We start from the raw sequence: 16,708 nt of genomic DNA, 5'->3' as shown, positions 1-16,708 counted from the left end.
CAGAGTTTTGGCTTCTTGAAGCCTCTGTGGACAAGTTCTTGCTTTTCTCACACTCCTTCCTTCTGCTGTTCCCTACCTCATGCAGCAGCACATGGCCAGCCTGGCCATGTCCCCATCCCTGGGCTCTGCAGCTCCCAGAGCATCCCCTGCTCCAGCTCTCCACCTCCTCTGCTCCCTCCTGGCCCTTCTCCACCTCCTCTGCTCCCTCCTGGTCTTTCTCCAGCTCCTCTGCTCCCTCCTGGCCTTTCTGTGAGCCCTGCAGGCTCCAGTGGGCTCATGGCTCTCCATCACCCCCATCCTGGGGGCACCCTGTGAGGGAACCTTTGTGCAGGAGGGATCTGTGATCTGGGGAGCACTGCTGGCACCCGAGACACCCAGAGGTGCCCTGTCCAGAGACCCCTCCTCTGGAGGGGTTGGCAGTGCCATGGGAGAGGAATCACCAACTCAGGGGGGCAGAGAAGCACCGGGTCCCATGGGGAGAGGGCAAATATTAGAAGGAATTGCTGGATGGGGAGAAACTGGCAGGTTCGGGGGGTCCAGAGGGATGGCTGGGGAGTGAGGGGAATTTCTGGGTACTGGAGAAACGGGTGGCCAAGGAATGGGGTACTGGAAGACATGGCCACGCTCTGGGGAGGTTGTCATGGCATGGAGGTGCAACTGTGGCACCGGGAGGGATGCTTCCTACCGGGGGTGATGCGGGGCGAGGGGGGCACAGCCGGGTGCAGGGGGCGGATGGTTGAATAGCTAAGGGGGCGCAACTCGGTACCGGAGCAGCCATCACCGGGTACCGGAGCGAACCCGGCCGGTAGCGGGGCGGAAGGCCGGGCCGGGGGCTGCCGCCCGGGGCGCGGGGCGGTCCGGAGGCGGGCACGGAGGCGGCCCCGCCCGGGAGGCCGTGCGGCGGAGGGGGAGCCAGCACCGGGCCCCCCCTGTACCGCTACGGCTCCCGCCTCCCTTCCGGCGGCGGCTCCTTCTCCGCGCCGGGGGCGGACGGGGCGCACCGGAGCCGCGCCGAGCCAGCCAGGTGGGTGCGGGAGCGGGCCGGGCCGGGCCGGGCCCGCCGTGCCGCAGAGCCCGGGGGGGCCGGGCACGGGCGCGGGGATCGGCCCGCCGAGCCTCCCGGGGCCGCCGGCTTATATAACGGGGCGGCGGCCGCGGAGCGGCGGGATGCGGCATGCGGGGTGCGGGATGCGGGGTGCGGGATGCGGGGTGCGGGCAGGGATGCAGGTGCTGCGGGGTGCGGGGAGCCATGCAGGTGATGCGGGGTGCGAGATGCGGAGCTGAGCTGAGCGGCGCGCCCCCGGGCTGCCCACCCGCAGGTCTGGGGAGGGGGACACGCCGCTGTGCAGGGGATGGCAGGAGAAGGGCTGTCACCCCCGGCCGGGCTTTGGGTACCCCTCCGTGCCTGGCCGTCCCCGGCGGGGGGCTCCGCGGAGCGGGGCTGCGGGCAGGGAGAGGATGCGAGCTGATCCCGCCATCACCCCCTGCCCGCAGCCCGGAGGCTCCGTGCACCTTTCTGCCGGGGGATCTCCGGTGCCTGCCGGGCTCTCCCCGTGCCTCCCCATCAGGGCTCCCTCCTCCACCCTGCTCTCCACGGCTGAGTCCAGCCACTCGCGGAGCATTCCAGCTTCACCAGTCCCCTGAGATTCAGCCCCTGTCCCCTCTGCACTGTCCCTACAAGGCACCTCCGAAGCCCCACAGTCCAGCCCTCTCCCCGCCGTGTCCCCAGCAGCACACGGGCAGGTGGCTGCTGTGATCCGGGCCTTGGCAGCACGCGGTGGCAGTGCCACCCGCATGGCACGAGCGTGACCGGGCAGCCGCTGCCCGAGGCTGGCAGCATGGTGAGTCAGAGCAGAGAGGCAGGGCTGGCACCGTGGCTCAGATCAGGGCTCAGGGCTTCTCCCTGCAGCCAGCCAGGCTCCAGCAGCTGCTGGCCAGGGCTGGTGAAGGAACCGGAGTGATTTGAGTCAGGCTGAGGTGCTGGGTTTGGCAAATCGAGGGCGAGGAAGGATGGGCTGGACACTCAGAGAAGTGTCCTCCCTGCCCAACCTGCAGGACCCCAAGGGCTGCCAGGACAGGCTCCAGTATGGAAACAAAGGAGCTCAGTCCCCATCCAGTAGCACTGCTCGCAGTGTCTGACCCTCACCCTCCTGGGGAAACTGGAGATGGCTCAGCTGAGACAAACTGGCACAGAAAATGTCTCAAAGTCTCACTTGGCTGTGGGCCGTGTTTGTTTCTTCGATTGCCTTGCTTGATGACATTAGTATTGAAATGACCCCGAGCAGACAGAGCTCAGAACACCTCACAGCACTGCAGGATGATTGTGGTTCCCACCTTGGCTCTTCCCTGGGTTTCTGCAGGGGCTGCTGCCAGGCAAAGCCCACCAGGCCCATATCAGGAGCCAAGGAGGCTTCCCAAGCCCACCAGGAGCTGTGTTGGGTTGCCTAGCCTGGTTTATGCTCTGGAGATGAGAAGTCCCAGCAGAGGTCCAGCCATGTGGAAAACCCCTCTGGGGAAGAGGCGGTGATCACTGGCAGTGTGGCACATCTCCATTCCTACCCCTGGGCACCATGTGCCCCTGTGGCCTGGAGCTCTGGAGGTCTGGAATGGCAGGAGAGCGTGGTCACTGCAGCCCAGGCTGCATGGCACCGAGCCCGAGCCCTTGGGCATCACACACTTCCCCAGCAGCCAGGGCTGGACCCAGAGGATCTTCCCCGTGGCCAGGGGATCTCTGCTCTCGCCCACAGCCTCTGTGCTCCTGGCCAGGCCTTCCCATTTGTTCTTATGCCAGCATCATCCTGGAGTTTAAATGATCCTTCTCCCTCCCCGGTGTTTATTCTGCGGGTGTATTTATAGAGAGCAATCAGGCCTGCTCAGCCAGGGTAAACAAGCTGTGCTCCTGCGGGCTGCTCTCGCCTCAGCGCTCTGCTCGCTCGTCCCAGGAGCTTCCCCCTCTGCCTCTCCTGGTCCCACGGAGCCTTCCTGGCTGCAGGGACCCAGACCATCTGCCTTGGCCAGCCGTGGGCTCTCCAGGCTGTGCCTTGCAGGAGCCACTGTCACCTTTGCTGTGTTGCTCTGCACCACCCTGCTCCTCCTGCACACAGCCAGACCAGCAGCTCCGTCCCTCCCTAAGTGGTGTCACCAGCCCCTCTGTGACACTCACCAGAGGCTCAGGAGCACTGCTCATCTCAGACAAATCCCAGAGCCCCACAATGGTGTGACCCAGACCTGCCCCAGTGTGAGGTGAGAGGAATTGTGCAAGAGGAATTGAGATGTTTGAGGCTGATGATCTCTGCTTTTTGAGGGCAAGGCAGGTCACCTCAGGTACAGACCTCAGCTGGGGAATGCTTCTGGGGGCTGCCCATGGCACCCTGAGTCCTCTGCACCCCTGTGTGAGAGCCAGGACAGCACGCTGCCAGCACAGGCTTTCCCCAAACATTGTGGCTGAACCCTCCTGCTCACCTGCTGCCCAGACAGGAAACTGGTGCCAGACCCAGGCAGGAGCATCTCCCTTAGGCAGGGGAAGTGCTTTGAGATGTGCCCTGCGTTTGTCAGCCCATGCTCCACTGCTCACCCTCCTCCTCCCCAGCCTCCCCTCCCCTCAGACACCTGCACAAGCTCAGCTATTCAAGCAGGTGCTGAGAGCTGGATGTTCCAAAGCAGAAGAGCTGTGCACTCACTAATGTCTCATCTCGAGCATTAAGTTTTCCCTGGATAGTGTGTCTTGTGTCCAGACTGGATCACAACATCCCTGCCAGTGCCTGGGGCTGTCCCTGGAGCTGGGGGTGTTGTGGCACCATCACCCTGCTCTGCTGGTCCCTGTCCTCTGCTTTGGCTGTGGTTGGTGTCTGGCTGCCTGGACAGACAGACAGACTGAGCTAGTACAGCTGCCCAGGTGAGAGGCATCTTCATGGTGCTGCCAGGCTCTGCCTATTGCAAAGGAGATTAAAAAACCTCTTTGGTCTGGCTGAAATAAAAAATACCCTGCAGGAATGGGAGCAGCACCCTCAGGACTCTCTGCATTCTCTCAGGTGCCTGGGCAGGGTGTTCCTGCTCTTCCCACCCTCTGGAGTTTCACAAATAAATATCTGCTGAGCTGCACCCCGGGCCATGGCCAGCAGAGCCACACTGATCCTGTCCCAGCCCAGCTGTCTCCTTGGCACGGCGCTGTCTGGAAACCAGACGCCCCCAGGAGCACATCCCTGCAGCTCTGCAGCCCGTCTCTCCCTGCTCCAGAGCCTTCCCTCATCCCAAAGGAGGCAGTGGCTGTCCCCAGCAAAGGTCACCTTCACGCTGCTGCTGAGCCCTTTGCAGGCTGAGCTCTCAGCTCTGCATTCCCAGGGCACCTCTCACCGTCCTGGGGTCTCCTTGAGGTCCCACGGGGGACCCTTTGCCTCTTTCCACATCTGCCTCCCCAAATCCTGTTCCAGGGGCTGTCAGTGTCTCGTGCTCCCAGGGTTGGAATGAGGCATCCCTGCTCTGTGAAGCTTTTCAAAATGCAGGCTCCATCCATGGCAGCCCTGCTCCTCCACAGTGTTGGTGTTTGCCCGTGTTTCCCCTGGCTCCCCTGAGTCACATATTTATCTCCAATTTGCCAAAGCCTCCCTCCTTCCCCAGGGTGGAGGAAAAGCCTTTGCTTGAAGTCAGGATGAATTTGTAACTTCCCTGGGAACCTGCTCCTCGAGGTGCAGAGGAGAAATGACACTCATGACACATGTGACAGTGACGTGAGCCACACCACAGGGACAGCCCACCCCAGGAACTGCCAGCCTGGCACCCAGAACCCAGAACCCAGATCCCTGCACAGCCCCTGCCCAGGCCAGCATCCCCCTGCATCTCCCCAAGCATCACAGGGGGATTTCAAGGACATTTGAGGCAGGGATGAGATCCCCAGGCAGAAGTTTCCTGAGGTCCAGCAGGAGGGGGGAGCCCAAAGCAGCACCAGGCTTCCTCCAGTTGCTGAGTCTGAGCAAAGACTTCTGTCTGGTGGCTTGTTTTAACTTGCCATTATGTTCTCCAAAGAAGAAATTCATCATGTGCAAGCTAAGGAAGGCAGAGTTAATGTGAAATTTTAAAACCCTTAAAGAGTTGAGAGCCCTCTAAATTTTTAATGAAGGCATCCGAACTGCCAGGTACCTGCAGCGATGGCCAGGAGCCCTCTGCCAGCAGCAGAGTGGGTGTCCCTGATCCAGGAGAGGATGAGCTACCACCTCCTGCAGCCTGCCACCCTGCTGGGCTCCCACCTGCAGGGAGATGGTGGCTCTGGGCTGCTCCATCCTTGGAGCTCGGGATGCAGGCACCACCCAGACCCAGCCAGGTGGGGGAGAGGGCAGCAAGCAGTGGTGTGCTCTGTCTGTCACCCATCAGGTGGTTCCTCTCTGTCGATGCCACGGGGTGCTGTGGCCCCTCCAAGGCACTCATGCTCTCGCTGTTGGTGTCTCTGCAGGCCCTGCTCTCCCTGCGATGCCCAGCCACCCCCACGAGCTCCTTGTCCCCCTGCGTTAGGTGCTGAAGCAGGCAGCAGGCTCCTGGTGCTGCACACACCAAGGTAGGCAGCGCTGTGGCTCCTGGGGGGCTGGGGGGCCATTTCACTCCCCGTGGTATGGGGGCACAGCAGAGGCATGGGATGGATGGGGAGGCTCAGAGGCACCACTGGGGCTGCCTCGGTGGAGCCAGTCAGGTCACCCAGGATGGGGGGGTCTCATCTTGGTGACACTTTGATGCAGGCAAGAGGCACCTGAAGCAGCTCAGGGCCAGGCAGCGACCAGGGGAGTGAGGAGCAGCTCAGGCTCTTGACAGATGCTGGGCACAGTCCCACCTGGAGACCATGGCAAGTGATGGTGACTGTGGAGGTGGCACAGAGCCAGGGCTTTTTTCTTTCTTCTTTTTTTTTTTTTCTTTTTTTTTTTCCGTTTGAAAGCCCCCAGATGGGAAAGGTACGAGCCAAACCCCTCTGAAAGCAGCCAAGAATGAATTTCCTGGCCCAAGCCCCAGCAGCTCTTGGAGCAGCACGGTGCCTGTCCGGCTCGTCAGAAACCCCGAGCACAGACAGCTGGGTGGGCAGCCAGCCCCACAGCCACCCAGCTCCTCCTTGGTGTCCCCTCCCCAGCCAGGGCAGCTCGGGCTCCTCCTGCTCCCCCTGAGCTGCAGCTTGGCCCGAGCCCAGGCACCCAGATGTCCCCCCATGCTGCCATGGAGCCCCCCACCACGCAGCCATCTGCTGCCACCACGGTGTCCCTGGTGTTGCCCCCCTTATGCAGCTCTGTTGCCCAGGCCATGGGGCATTCTGGGCTCCCAAATCCCCCCTGTCACAGGACACAATGAGCCCTTCTCCCACAGAAGGCAGGTGCTCTCCCAGAGCTGGGAGTTTGGGTCAGGCATCCCTGCTCCTCACTTCCTGCCGCTCCCCAGAGGGGTACAGAGAGCACCCCAGTCTCTGTCCTCAACTCAGGCACCCCAAAGAGCCTACAGGATCTTTGCAAAAGCAAAGCTTGAGGCTAAACCTCAAGGATCTCATTTTTAGGGTGTTTTGGCTGGAGAAGGGGCAGGCAGGGGCTGTCATTGCTCTGCTGTGACCTGGATGCCCATCCTTGAGCCAGTCATGCCCTTGTCCTTCGTGTCTTTTTCCTGTCAGTGAAATGAGGGTGGGTATAACCACTCTGAGGCTTTCTGTGGGGAGTGGGTGCCCAAATCCCATGCTGACACAGAGCCAGGAGATGATCCTTGTGCATCCACTACCCACACAGTCCTGACCACCTCAGGTGCCTGCACGGGCCCCGTCAGCGTGGCAAGGATGAAAATCCGTGTGTGCACGGGGTGAGGCGCTGGGCAGGCAGCCCAGGGGCTCGGGGGGCTTTTCTCTGCTTCCCAGGCAGCGTGTGTGTGTGTGCTGCACCCAGCCCTGGCCCCTGCAGAGCTGCGCGGGTGTGCGTGCCTGCCATAAATATTGATGGGGTTACTCGGCGCCAGCGTGCCCTTGTCGGGGCCATGGGGGTGGGAAGGCTGTGCCTGCTGTGTGGGCAGGGCAGGGCAGGTGACAGCACCAAGGTGAACGCAGTGTGAACCCACAGGGAGGTGGGATCCATCCTATACAGGATGGGGGGTTGGAAGCGGCCAGGTGAGTAAGGCCAGGGGTCATAAACCTGTTTGGGGAGCTGGCCAGACCTGCATTGAGCTTTAATGTGGCAGCTGAGTCTGCAGCAAGGCACCACGGCCTGTCCCCATGCAGCCACTCCAGGATAAACAGCGAGGGGCTGCAGTGCCTCTGTTTAATAATGCACAGCACAGAGGCACCGGACACACGCTGGGAGTCAGGAGCTGCGGGCATCAGGAGCCACCACTGCAGCACTCCCGTGGCAAGGTCCATCCCAGCAGGGTCTCCCTGGCACTCACAGGTCCATCCTGTGGACTCTTTGGGGCTCTGGGTGGCTCTGAGGCTGGGGCTGGGTGAGCAGAGGGTGCAGAGCAGTGGTGGCAAAGCCATGGCTGACAGCCCAGCCACTCTGGAGTCTTCTTAGCTGGAGCCTGGAGCTGAGTCCCTGTCCCTGTCCTCTTGGGAGGGGGGGACTCATCCTGGGAGATTCATCCCTGGGATCACTGTGAGACACTGATGTAGGTGAAGATGGCAATTCTGGGGAGCTCTGGAGGGCTGAGCAGCACTGGCAGCTCCCCTCTGTGTCTGGTACCCTCCTGGGACAGCTGGCAGGCACGGGCTGGCCCTGTCCTCACCCCAGCCCTCCTCAGCCGCAGCCTCCCGGCCCACAGGAGGTGATGGGGCCCACGGGGGTCATTCACAGCCGTGCCCCCCGGGACAGCCTCGTGGGGAGCAGCTCTGTGACCGGCCCTACTGGCTCCCTGCCACCCAAACCACGCCGTGCCCGCGGCACGGAGAGGGGCAGGGCTGAGCTGGGGGTGCCCAGTGCACCCCTCGTCCAGCGAGGGGAGGGCAGGCAGGTCAGCCAGAGTGACAGTGACAGGGCTGTGGCAGCAATGCAGACGGGCAGTGATGCAGAGGGACCCGTGCAGTGATGCAGGGGAGCAGCAACAGCTGCAGTGTCAGCCCAGAGCCCCTCTGGCTGCAGGGGGGCACAGGGTGGGCAGGATCCCCCCCAAGCCAGCCAGCAAAGCCCAGAGCCAGGGAGAGCTCCAGGGCCAGCAGAAGTTACCCCATAAGGGTGGGTTTTGCCCGTTTGCTCTGTCCCTCTCTGCTGAGCACGGTGCTGCTGCCACAGCTGGGAGCCCCACGGTGGGCAGGGTCAGGCTGTGGCATCAGCCCACCTCCCTCCCCACCAGCCCCAAGGCTCCTGGTGAGGGCTGAGCAGTGAGACCCCATTCACCCCGTGTCTGACAGGGGTGTGAGGACAGCTGAGCAGTGCTGGGGTCTCTCTCACGTGTGCTGGGGGTCTGGGCTTGCTGCAGGGGCAGAGTGGTGGCCCTGGCATCCCCAGGGACTGCGTGTGGGTGGCTCTGAGCACCACAGAGTGTCCTGGCCCTGAGCACAGCACGAGGGAGTGACGCCGGGTCCCCCCTGTCCCCGAGCAGTCTGTGCTCAGCCGCTGAGCTGCAGGGGCTGTCTCCAGACTGATCCCAGAGCACGGCTGGTGCCTGTCCCTGTCCCTGTCCCTGCCCCCGCCGGGTGCCAGCCCCGAGGGACCAGAGCTGCTCTTCAGAGGCTGCAGCTGCTGCATGTTTCGTGCTGCCTCTTCCTCTTCTCCCCGCTGCTGTTTTTGTTTTGTTTAAGAGGCTGGGTTACGAATTTTAAACAGGCTCCTGAAAAACCCAATTACCTCCAGAAGACAACCTGATAAAAGCTGCCTAAGTGGCACTGTGGAAATCGCCTTGTGCAGCAGCTGAGGGAAAACCAACATAACAAAGCCTTTGGAAATGGAGTTAACCACTTTTAATCCCTCGGTGCAATGAGAAGGACCAATAATTATTTCCGCAAAGATGTTGGGGGGCGGATAAGTGAAATAACTGCCCTGGGCTAATGGGTGACAGCAGGCTAGGCTGGCAGTGCCGCAGGGATGGGCGCAGGTATTCCCTCTGCCTGGGAGCTCTGAAAGGGCCCACAGAGGCTGTGACCTTGCAGGGTCCCCATCTGGCTGTCAGGGCACAATGGGGACGATGCCAGCTGGCAGGTGCCGCTCAGGCGTTGCTCACAGCAGATGCTGTGGCCGATGTGGTGGCACCAGCCAGCCCCATTCCCTCCCTGGGTGCCAGCCCAGGGACCTGCTGGGGCCCTGGCACCTGTGCTGACTCCACAGAGGCGACTTGCAGGGCTTGGCAGTGCTCTGAGCTTCCTCCTCCACTTGTCTCCAGTGCTGCTACCCAGCCCCTCACACCTCTCCACGTCCCCTCCCTTCCTGCCTCCCCCAGCAGCTCCAGGCAGCCACCTAGCAGGTGACACTGCCCAGGAGGATGCCAAGGAGCAGCTGGGCCTAAAGGAGTGCCTGCACTGGGCACAAGCACCAGGAGCATCCCCCAAACACCCATGGGAGCTAGCTCAGCTCTGGGACTGTGGGGGTCCCCTGGATCCATCTCTGTCCCCCCACAGCAGGGGTGTGCAGGGCAGGGGGCAATGCCTGGGGCTGCTGGCTGCTCTTCCTGTGGAAGCCTGGCCAGCAGGGCAGAGCAGGGTGCCCCCAGCCCAGCAGGGCAGAGCAGGGTGCCCCCAGCCCAGCAGGGTAAAGCAGGGTGCCCCCAGCCCAGCAGGGCAGAGCAGGGTGCCCATCAGCCCAGCAGGGCAGAGCAGGGTGCCCCCAGCCCAGCAGGGTAAAGCAGGGTGCCCCCAGCCCAGCAGGGCAGAGCACAGCAGTGTGTCCCCAGCCCAGCAGGGTAAAGCAGGGTGCCCCCCAGGCCAGCAGGGTAAAGCAGGGTGCCCCCAGCCCAGCAGCTGCAGTGCTGGGGCCCTTGGCCTCAGCTCACACCAGCCTTCCCACAGCAGCAGGGACGGGGCTGCTTCGCCCACCTCCCCCTGGCCACCCCACGTGGGGACAGTGCTTGGGGACAGTGCTCCAGGCCACTGAGTCCCAAGAAAGGCAAGCCCAGCTTAGCACTGGGCACTGACACAAGGGATGTCCCTGCCAGTTTGGCCTCAGCTGATACTGGGAGCAGATCTCCCTGGCACACTGGGATCTACTGGAGGAGGACGTGCTTAATGAGCCGAGGCATCTCCAAAGATTGAAAGACTCGAGGACCCATCCCAGGAACAAAAGGAGGCGTTTGTCAGGCGCTGAGAGACGGGCTCGTTAATTCCTCCTGGCTGTCACACTTATCTGTAATGAATTTGTGCTCCGCTGTATTATTTTTAATACAATAGGAGCGGTGCCGCCCGCCCACCGCCCGGCTGCCGGGAGCGCTGACGTCAACGCCCGGAGCAGGGCTGCCGCAGGACGGACGGACGGACAGACGGACGGACGGGCCGAGCTCAGGCCTGTCTTGCCGCCCACAAGCCCGTCCCACCAGCTGCCAGCTGGCAGAGCCGGGCTGGGCAGGAGGGCAGGAGGCTTTTTTGCCTTGGAGGTGGAAAAAGGAGTTGTTGGTCAGTGCCAGGCAGAGGGCTCGGGGCTGGTGGAGATGGGTTGTGCCAGGAGGTGTTTTTGAGAGCGGGTGACCAAGAGGGACGAGTCCCTGCTGTGCTGTCCCTGTGCTGAGAGTTGTCCGTGAGGCAGGAGCTGGCAGCGGGTGCACACGCACGGATCTGCCGGTGCACCTCTCTGGAGGTGGCACTTGCAAGCCAGTTTTGGCCCCCCTGGCTGCGAGATGTCCCCCCACATCCTGCATCACCCCCAGCCTTCCCACAGCAGCCCAGAAGTGCAGGGCAGCATCCCCACAGCCCACCCCGAGGGGCTTGCAGGGGCAGCTGCAGCCTGTCCCAGCTCCCTGCAGCCTCCCACCTTCAGGGGGGGACATCCCTGAAAAGACCCCGCACCCCGACCCTCTCCAGCGCCCTCCTGGGCCCCCGCAGGCTGCTAGTCCAGAGCCTCACTGTTAAACACCAGCTATCCCAAAGCCCGGCTCCAAGTACCACTGATTGATTCGCACAGGGCTCATCTTGTCTCGGAGATCCCAGGGCTGCGTTAATCAGGAGGCACCTAAGGAGGTGTGTGAGGAGCACACAGCGTCCCTGTGCATCGGGACAGGGGTGGGAGACCCGGGCACTCCTGTCCCGCACTGCAGAGGAGCACAGGGGCGGCTGCGGGAGCCCATCTCCCTTCGGGCAGGTGCAGGGGGGCCAGGCAGGGTGGTGCACCCCATTTCCCACCCAGGAACCCTTCGCTGGAGGGGTTTCTGAGCTCCGTGGGCATTGTATCCTCAGTGCCACCGCAGACCCCCTCTGGCACCCCCTCCCTGAGCACCCCACACCCGCCCCGGGAGCAGCACCAAAAATCCAAAGCTGGGGCCCCCGAGCGGCAGCTCTGGGCGGCGGGGGGAGGGAGGGTGATTTGATTTATCACGGACTTTAATTAAACTCCCGCAGCCGCCCCGCATCGCTGCAGAGGAGGCCGGGGAGCTGCGGGTCGGGGTGAGGGAGCCGGAGGGTGCGGGGCTGGCGGCACCTCGGGCTGATTACCGCTAATTGCGGCGGCGGTGAATCATTAACCCCGCGCCGGGGGCCGTGCCCCGTCCCTCGCCGCCCGAGGGGCCCCGTCCGCAGCGCGCGGCGCTCCGCGGGACGCTGCCCGGGGGTCGTGCGGCGTTCCCCGGAGGGGTCCCGCACCCCGCGGGGGCCGGTGGGCGCGGTGGCGGGGGGAGTCGCTCCGGGCGGGCCCACGCGTGCCGCCGGGGGCGGGAGGGGGCCGGGCCGCGGCGGGGCGGGGCGGGGCGGAGCGGCGGCAGCGGCGGCGAGCGGCGGCGGAGCCGGTGAGTGCCGGTGCTGAAGGGACAGCGCCGCCGCTGCGGCACCGGGCGGCCCCGGGCGGCGGGCGGGGCCCCGCGCCGCAGACCCCGGGATGGGGTGGGGGGCAGAGGGGTCCCCGCGGCGCCGCGTCCCCTGCGCGACCCTCGCCGTGCCCGCCTTCCCCGTGTCCCCGCGTCCCCCCTCCTCCCCGGTGTCCCCCGCGCCCCCGGTGCGTGTTCCCCGACCCGGGTTCCCCCCTTGACGTTCTTGTGTTTGAGCCCCACCGCCCCCCCCCACGGCGGCGCGCCCCCCGGGTCCCGCACCCCGCTGCGGTCCCGGTGTCCCCCCGCATGCTGGCTGTCCGCTACGTCCCGTGTCCCCGCTGTCCCCCGCCTTCCCGGCGCCCCCCCGTGTCTCCTGCGGCTCTGCAGCCCCTGTGGTATCCCGGTGCCTGCCGGTGTTCCCCCCGTTTGCTGTGTTCCCCCCGCGTCTGCCGTGCACCTCCCGATGTCCCCCACGTACCCCGCTATCGCTACGAGCCCCCCCCACCACGCGACCCCAGCGCTCCGGTGCTCCCCGTGATCCTTGCCTGCGGCCCCGGTGTCCCTGCGCTCTCCGGTGTTCCCCGGTGCCCCCCAGGCCACCGCTGCAGCCCCAGGGCTCAGCGCTGCACTGCCCGGAGGAGACCCCCGCGTTGTCGCGGGGTGCCCCGGGGCTGGCAGCAGCAAACTTCGCGGGGTCACAGCTCGTGCAGCCCCCCCAGTCCCAGTGGGGTTCCGGGGAGCCGGGGTGGGGTGGGTGGGGGTACCCGCGGGGCTGCAGCACCCACCGGGCACGTACACACACACACACAGGCTGCAAACTGCACCCCCGGGCTGCAAGCACAGCCTGCAGCACCCCACTCACACGGGGCACGTGGGGGGCACGGGCACCCCCACACACACCCCCTCTGCCTGTAATCCCCCGCATGCACACACACACGGAGCACACAAGCAGCCTGCAACACCCCCACACGTACACACACGCGACACAGACTGCAAATTTGCGCGCACAGCCCCCCGTGCCGCCTGCAAACCCACGGACCTGCACACACAACCCCCCCACGCTCACACGAACGCTGCCTGCAGCCCCCCCCGGGTGTGCAAACTCACGCACACCCGCAGCACAAACACCCAGCCCGCAGGCACAGCCCGCAACCCCGCGTGCACACACATCCGCAGAGCCCGCAGACCCCAAAACTCGCACACGCACGCGCTCGGGGCTTGCAGGCAGCCTGCAAACCCGCACATCGCGGGCGCACACGCAGTCTGCAGCCCCACAAACTTCTCCACGCGCGTGTGCGTACGCACCCCCCGAGCAAACACAGCCTGCACACCCGCAAACACACCTCTTGAGCAAACACAGCCTGCACGCAGAGCTCACCGCTCCGTCCTGCACAGGCAGGGCCCCTGCACGGTGTCACCCACCCGCGGGGATCACACACGCAGTCACAGGCTGCTGCCTGCAACCCCTGCAGCCCCCAAGCACTGCCGCAACCCGCCAGCAGCCTCTTCCCCATCCCTCTGCAGAGCACTCGTGCTGCTGTAGACACGCACACGCACACACAGCACCCCGGGTCTGGCTGTGCCACGCTGGCACCCCCACACAAGGTCTGTCACCCCCTCCCGCAAAGCAGGGGCACGCATGCATGGTTCCCATCCCACCAGCCCCCATGCAGCACGCCAGGGCTCCTGGTGCCACACCAAGGGCAGTGCTGAGGTGGAACATCCCTCTGGAGTCCGTGCCGTGGTGCCTCCACAGGTCCTCAAGGCCAGAAGGGATGCAGGGATGGGGCTGAGGGGAGCAGGCACAGTCACCCTCTGCCTGCAGACCCCAGAACCTCCCTCTGCCCATCCTGGAAGGCACTTGGGCTGAGGATGCAGAGGGTGCAAAACACAGCCCCAGAGAGCATTCCATCCCTGAGCCTGGGCAGCAGGGAACCTTAGCATGGCATCCCTGACCTGTCCTTCTCTGCCTGCACAGGTGGCCCAGGTCAGCAAGCCCGGAGAGCGGAGGAGGAGCGCTGGGCACTGGCCTAGCCACACGCACACACCGGCACCATGGACTTCGTCATGAAGCAAGCGCTGGGTGGTGAGTGGGAGCTGTTCCCCCTCAAGGGTCCCCCCTCTCGGGGGAATGCTGGCCCAGCACCCCAGTAGAGCAGTGGGAGGGACACGGCAAGGGGACAGAGTCACACAGAGAGCCACCAGCAGTGGGGAGCTCCTCCAGGTTTCCCACTACCAGTGCCGTCAGCGGCTGGCTGGGGAATCCTGGCTCTTCTGCTACAAAGTGGGATTCCCCAGCAGGTCCCCTGGGTGCTGAAGAAGGAGCTGCTGGCATCTCCCCCAGCTGACACTGAACTAGGGCAGACCAGCCAGCCCGTGGTACTCCCCATCCCCACAGCCTGCCGAGCCTGCCTGCAGCCCGCTTCGGCACAGGTGGCCCTGGGGATGTCCCAGGTCCTCCTTGCCCTCCCTGCTGCTGCAGGGGCTTTGGCAGCAGCACCAGGCTGCAGCACTCTTGGGGACCAACCAAGGGTCTTGTATGCGCAGGGGCCACCAAGGACATGGGGAAGATGCTGGGGGGCGAGGAGGAGAAGGATCCCGACGCGCAGAAGAAGGAGGAGGAGAGGCAGGAGGCCCTGCGCCAGCAGGAGGAGGAGCGGAAAGCCAAGCACGCCCGCATGGAAGCGGAGCGGGAGAAAGTCCGGCAGCAGATCCGTGACAAGGTGGGCACACACCCCCCCTGTGCCCGCCCCTGCCTGTGGCAGCCGGGGTGGGGCTGGGACAGGGGGCCGGCATGCCGGGAGGAGGGTGGCCCAAGCCGGTGGCGACGGGCACGGGGCACAGCGCGGGCAGTGCCCACTGCCTGCCCTGCTGAGAGCCTGTGTCCTCGCAGTACGGGCTGAAGAAGAAGGAGGAGAAGGAGGCAGAGGAGAAAGCTGCTCTGGAGCAGCCGTGTGAGGGCAGCCTGACGCGCCCCAAGAAGGCGATCCCGGCGGGCTGTGGGGACGAGGAAGAGGAGGAGGAGGAGAGCATCCTGGACACCGTCCTCAAGTACCTGCCCGGCCCACTGCAGGATATGTTCAAGAAGTAACAGCACCGTCAACCCTGCCATAGGGTGCTGGGGCACGGGCGCCCTCTCTCCTACAACTCCTCCATCAGTTCCCTTGGCCCCGGAGAGGGGGTCCCCACACCCCCTCCCATCCCCTCCTGCCCTGTCCCCCAACCAGACCAAAAGCCCGCCCCGTCCCGTCCAGGCAGGGCCCCCCCACCACGCCAAAGGGGAGCAGCCCTGGCCGGACAGGGCGAACCGGGACCAAATGCACTGATGTAACCTCGCGGCAGGCTAGGGGCACCCAGGCCCTACCGGCCCCCCCGGGGTGGCTCCTCGTGCCCCCTGCCCTGCCCCTTCTGTTCTCCCAGGGGACCCCAGTAGGCCTCTGCTCGCCTGCCCCCGTCCCCAACACTGCCATCCCCGTCCCCTCCCGCCCTGGGCCAAGCCCAAAGCACAAAGCCAGGCGCCCTGCCCGCAGCTCCCCCATCCCCGGTCGTCGGGCACGGGGGTCCCCCGGGGCTGCCCGGTGTGCTCCTGCATCGGGGGGTCGGAGGGGACCCCCCTCCCCGCATCTCTGGCCCCATAGTTAAAGCCATATCAGTTAGACTGCAATACTTCAGCACCGGGAGGAGCGGGCGCCGCGCTCCGCCGACCGTGTACAAAGGCACGCGCGGGGCAGGGTCCCCCTGCCTCGTCCCCCCGTCCCCGCCGCTCGCTCGTCCGTGTCTTGGCCCCGCTGGCCCCCGTTCTCGCATTAGTGTCTCTGTGCCAGGGTGCGCCCCGTCGCTCCATGCGTCCTCGTGTCCGCTGCTCAGCCTCCCACCCCCGAGTCCCCACTGTCCCCGGGGGCCACCCGCGGCGCCCCTCGCCGTGCTGCTGGGACCCCCGCTCTGTCCCCTGCAATAAAGCCAGCGCGGGGCCGAGGGCTGCCGGGCCAGTCCCGGGCTGGGAGAACCCGGCTGCCCTCGCCTGCCGCTGGACACATGGGTCCCCGGGCCTGGGAAGGGATGCCCGGGATGTCCCAGGAGCCGCTGCTTGCACCCCGGCGGGGGAGGCAGGGGCACACCCTCATCCCGGCCCGTCTCTTGCCACACCGTGCTCCCCTCCCTGTGCTTCCTCAGCCACGGCCCCCAGCCGCTCACCAGGGCCCCCCGGGAGGTGGCGGGCAGCTCGGGGCCCCACAGACATGCTGTGACCATCCTGCTCGAACTAGTCTTTGACGAACTAATAAAATAAAGGGATTTGTACATTGCTCTGGCCTCTTCTCATGCGTTGCTTTCCTGGGCCCCCGTGTCAGCTCCCTCACCCCACCAAGCTCAGGGTTGAAATCTGGCAGCTCATCACACATGGGCTGCCCCCAGCCAGGCCTCTACAGGTGCAGGAAGCAGCCACATGTGGCTCCCATGTCCTGCTCCTTCCTGCTGCCTTCCCACTCCACAGGCATCTGTCCTTTCTGGGGCTGGGACAAAACAAAAGGGATGTCCCACAGATATGGCATGAGGGTTTCTCCCCCTTCCCCTTGACTCCAGGGCTTCCTTCACTGAATGGCTGGGGATACCCAGGAGTCCAAGGGCTGTTTCTGATGGGTCACAGCATCCCACCACTCCAAGAGAGGAGCACGAGGCTGTGGGCATGGTGCACCTCATGCCCCCACACCGAGGCCCTGGCAGTGCCCAGGCCTGGCACAGCTCGGGAGGCTTCAGCTGGTGCCAGCCCCAGCTCCAGTGATGTGCCATCATTTACCAGCAAAGAGCTCAGCTGTTACCCAGGCGG

The 16,708-nt window shown here is 64.8% G+C and overlaps 1 protein-coding gene across 3 annotated transcripts; it reads left to right on the top strand.

Annotated features, from left to right (window-relative positions):
- Nucleotides 1-869: 869 nt before the first annotated feature.
- Nucleotides 870-16,187, top strand: CPLX2 (complexin 2). 3 transcript variants are annotated; one of them, XM_064387607.1, is made up of 5 exons: nt 870-1,024; nt 5,447-5,548; nt 13,862-13,969; nt 14,431-14,606; nt 14,777-16,187. In XM_064387607.1, exons 3-5 carry the CDS (start codon nt 13,939-13,941, stop codon nt 14,972-14,974), a joined length of 405 nt encoding a protein of 134 aa, XP_064243677.1. In that variant the 5' UTR covers nt 870-1,024; nt 5,447-5,548; nt 13,862-13,938; the 3' UTR covers nt 14,975-16,187. The 3 variants fall into 3 exon arrangements, with proteins under 3 accessions (XP_064243677.1, XP_064243679.1, XP_064243678.1); XM_064387609.1 differs by lacking the exon at nt 5,447-5,548 and having other exon boundaries at nt 880-1,024; XM_064387608.1 differs by lacking the exons at nt 870-1,024; nt 5,447-5,548 and adding an exon at nt 11,810-11,862.
- The last annotated feature ends 521 nt before the right edge of the window (nt 16,188-16,708 follow it).

Source organism: Passer domesticus, chromosome 13 (assembly GCF_036417665.1).
Source record: "Passer domesticus isolate bPasDom1 chromosome 13, bPasDom1.hap1, whole genome shotgun sequence".
Lineage (NCBI taxonomy): Eukaryota > Metazoa > Chordata > Aves > Passeriformes > Passeridae > Passer > Passer domesticus.
Note: the sequence above shows the minus strand (reverse complement) of the source record. Positions and strands in the feature narration are given on the sequence as shown.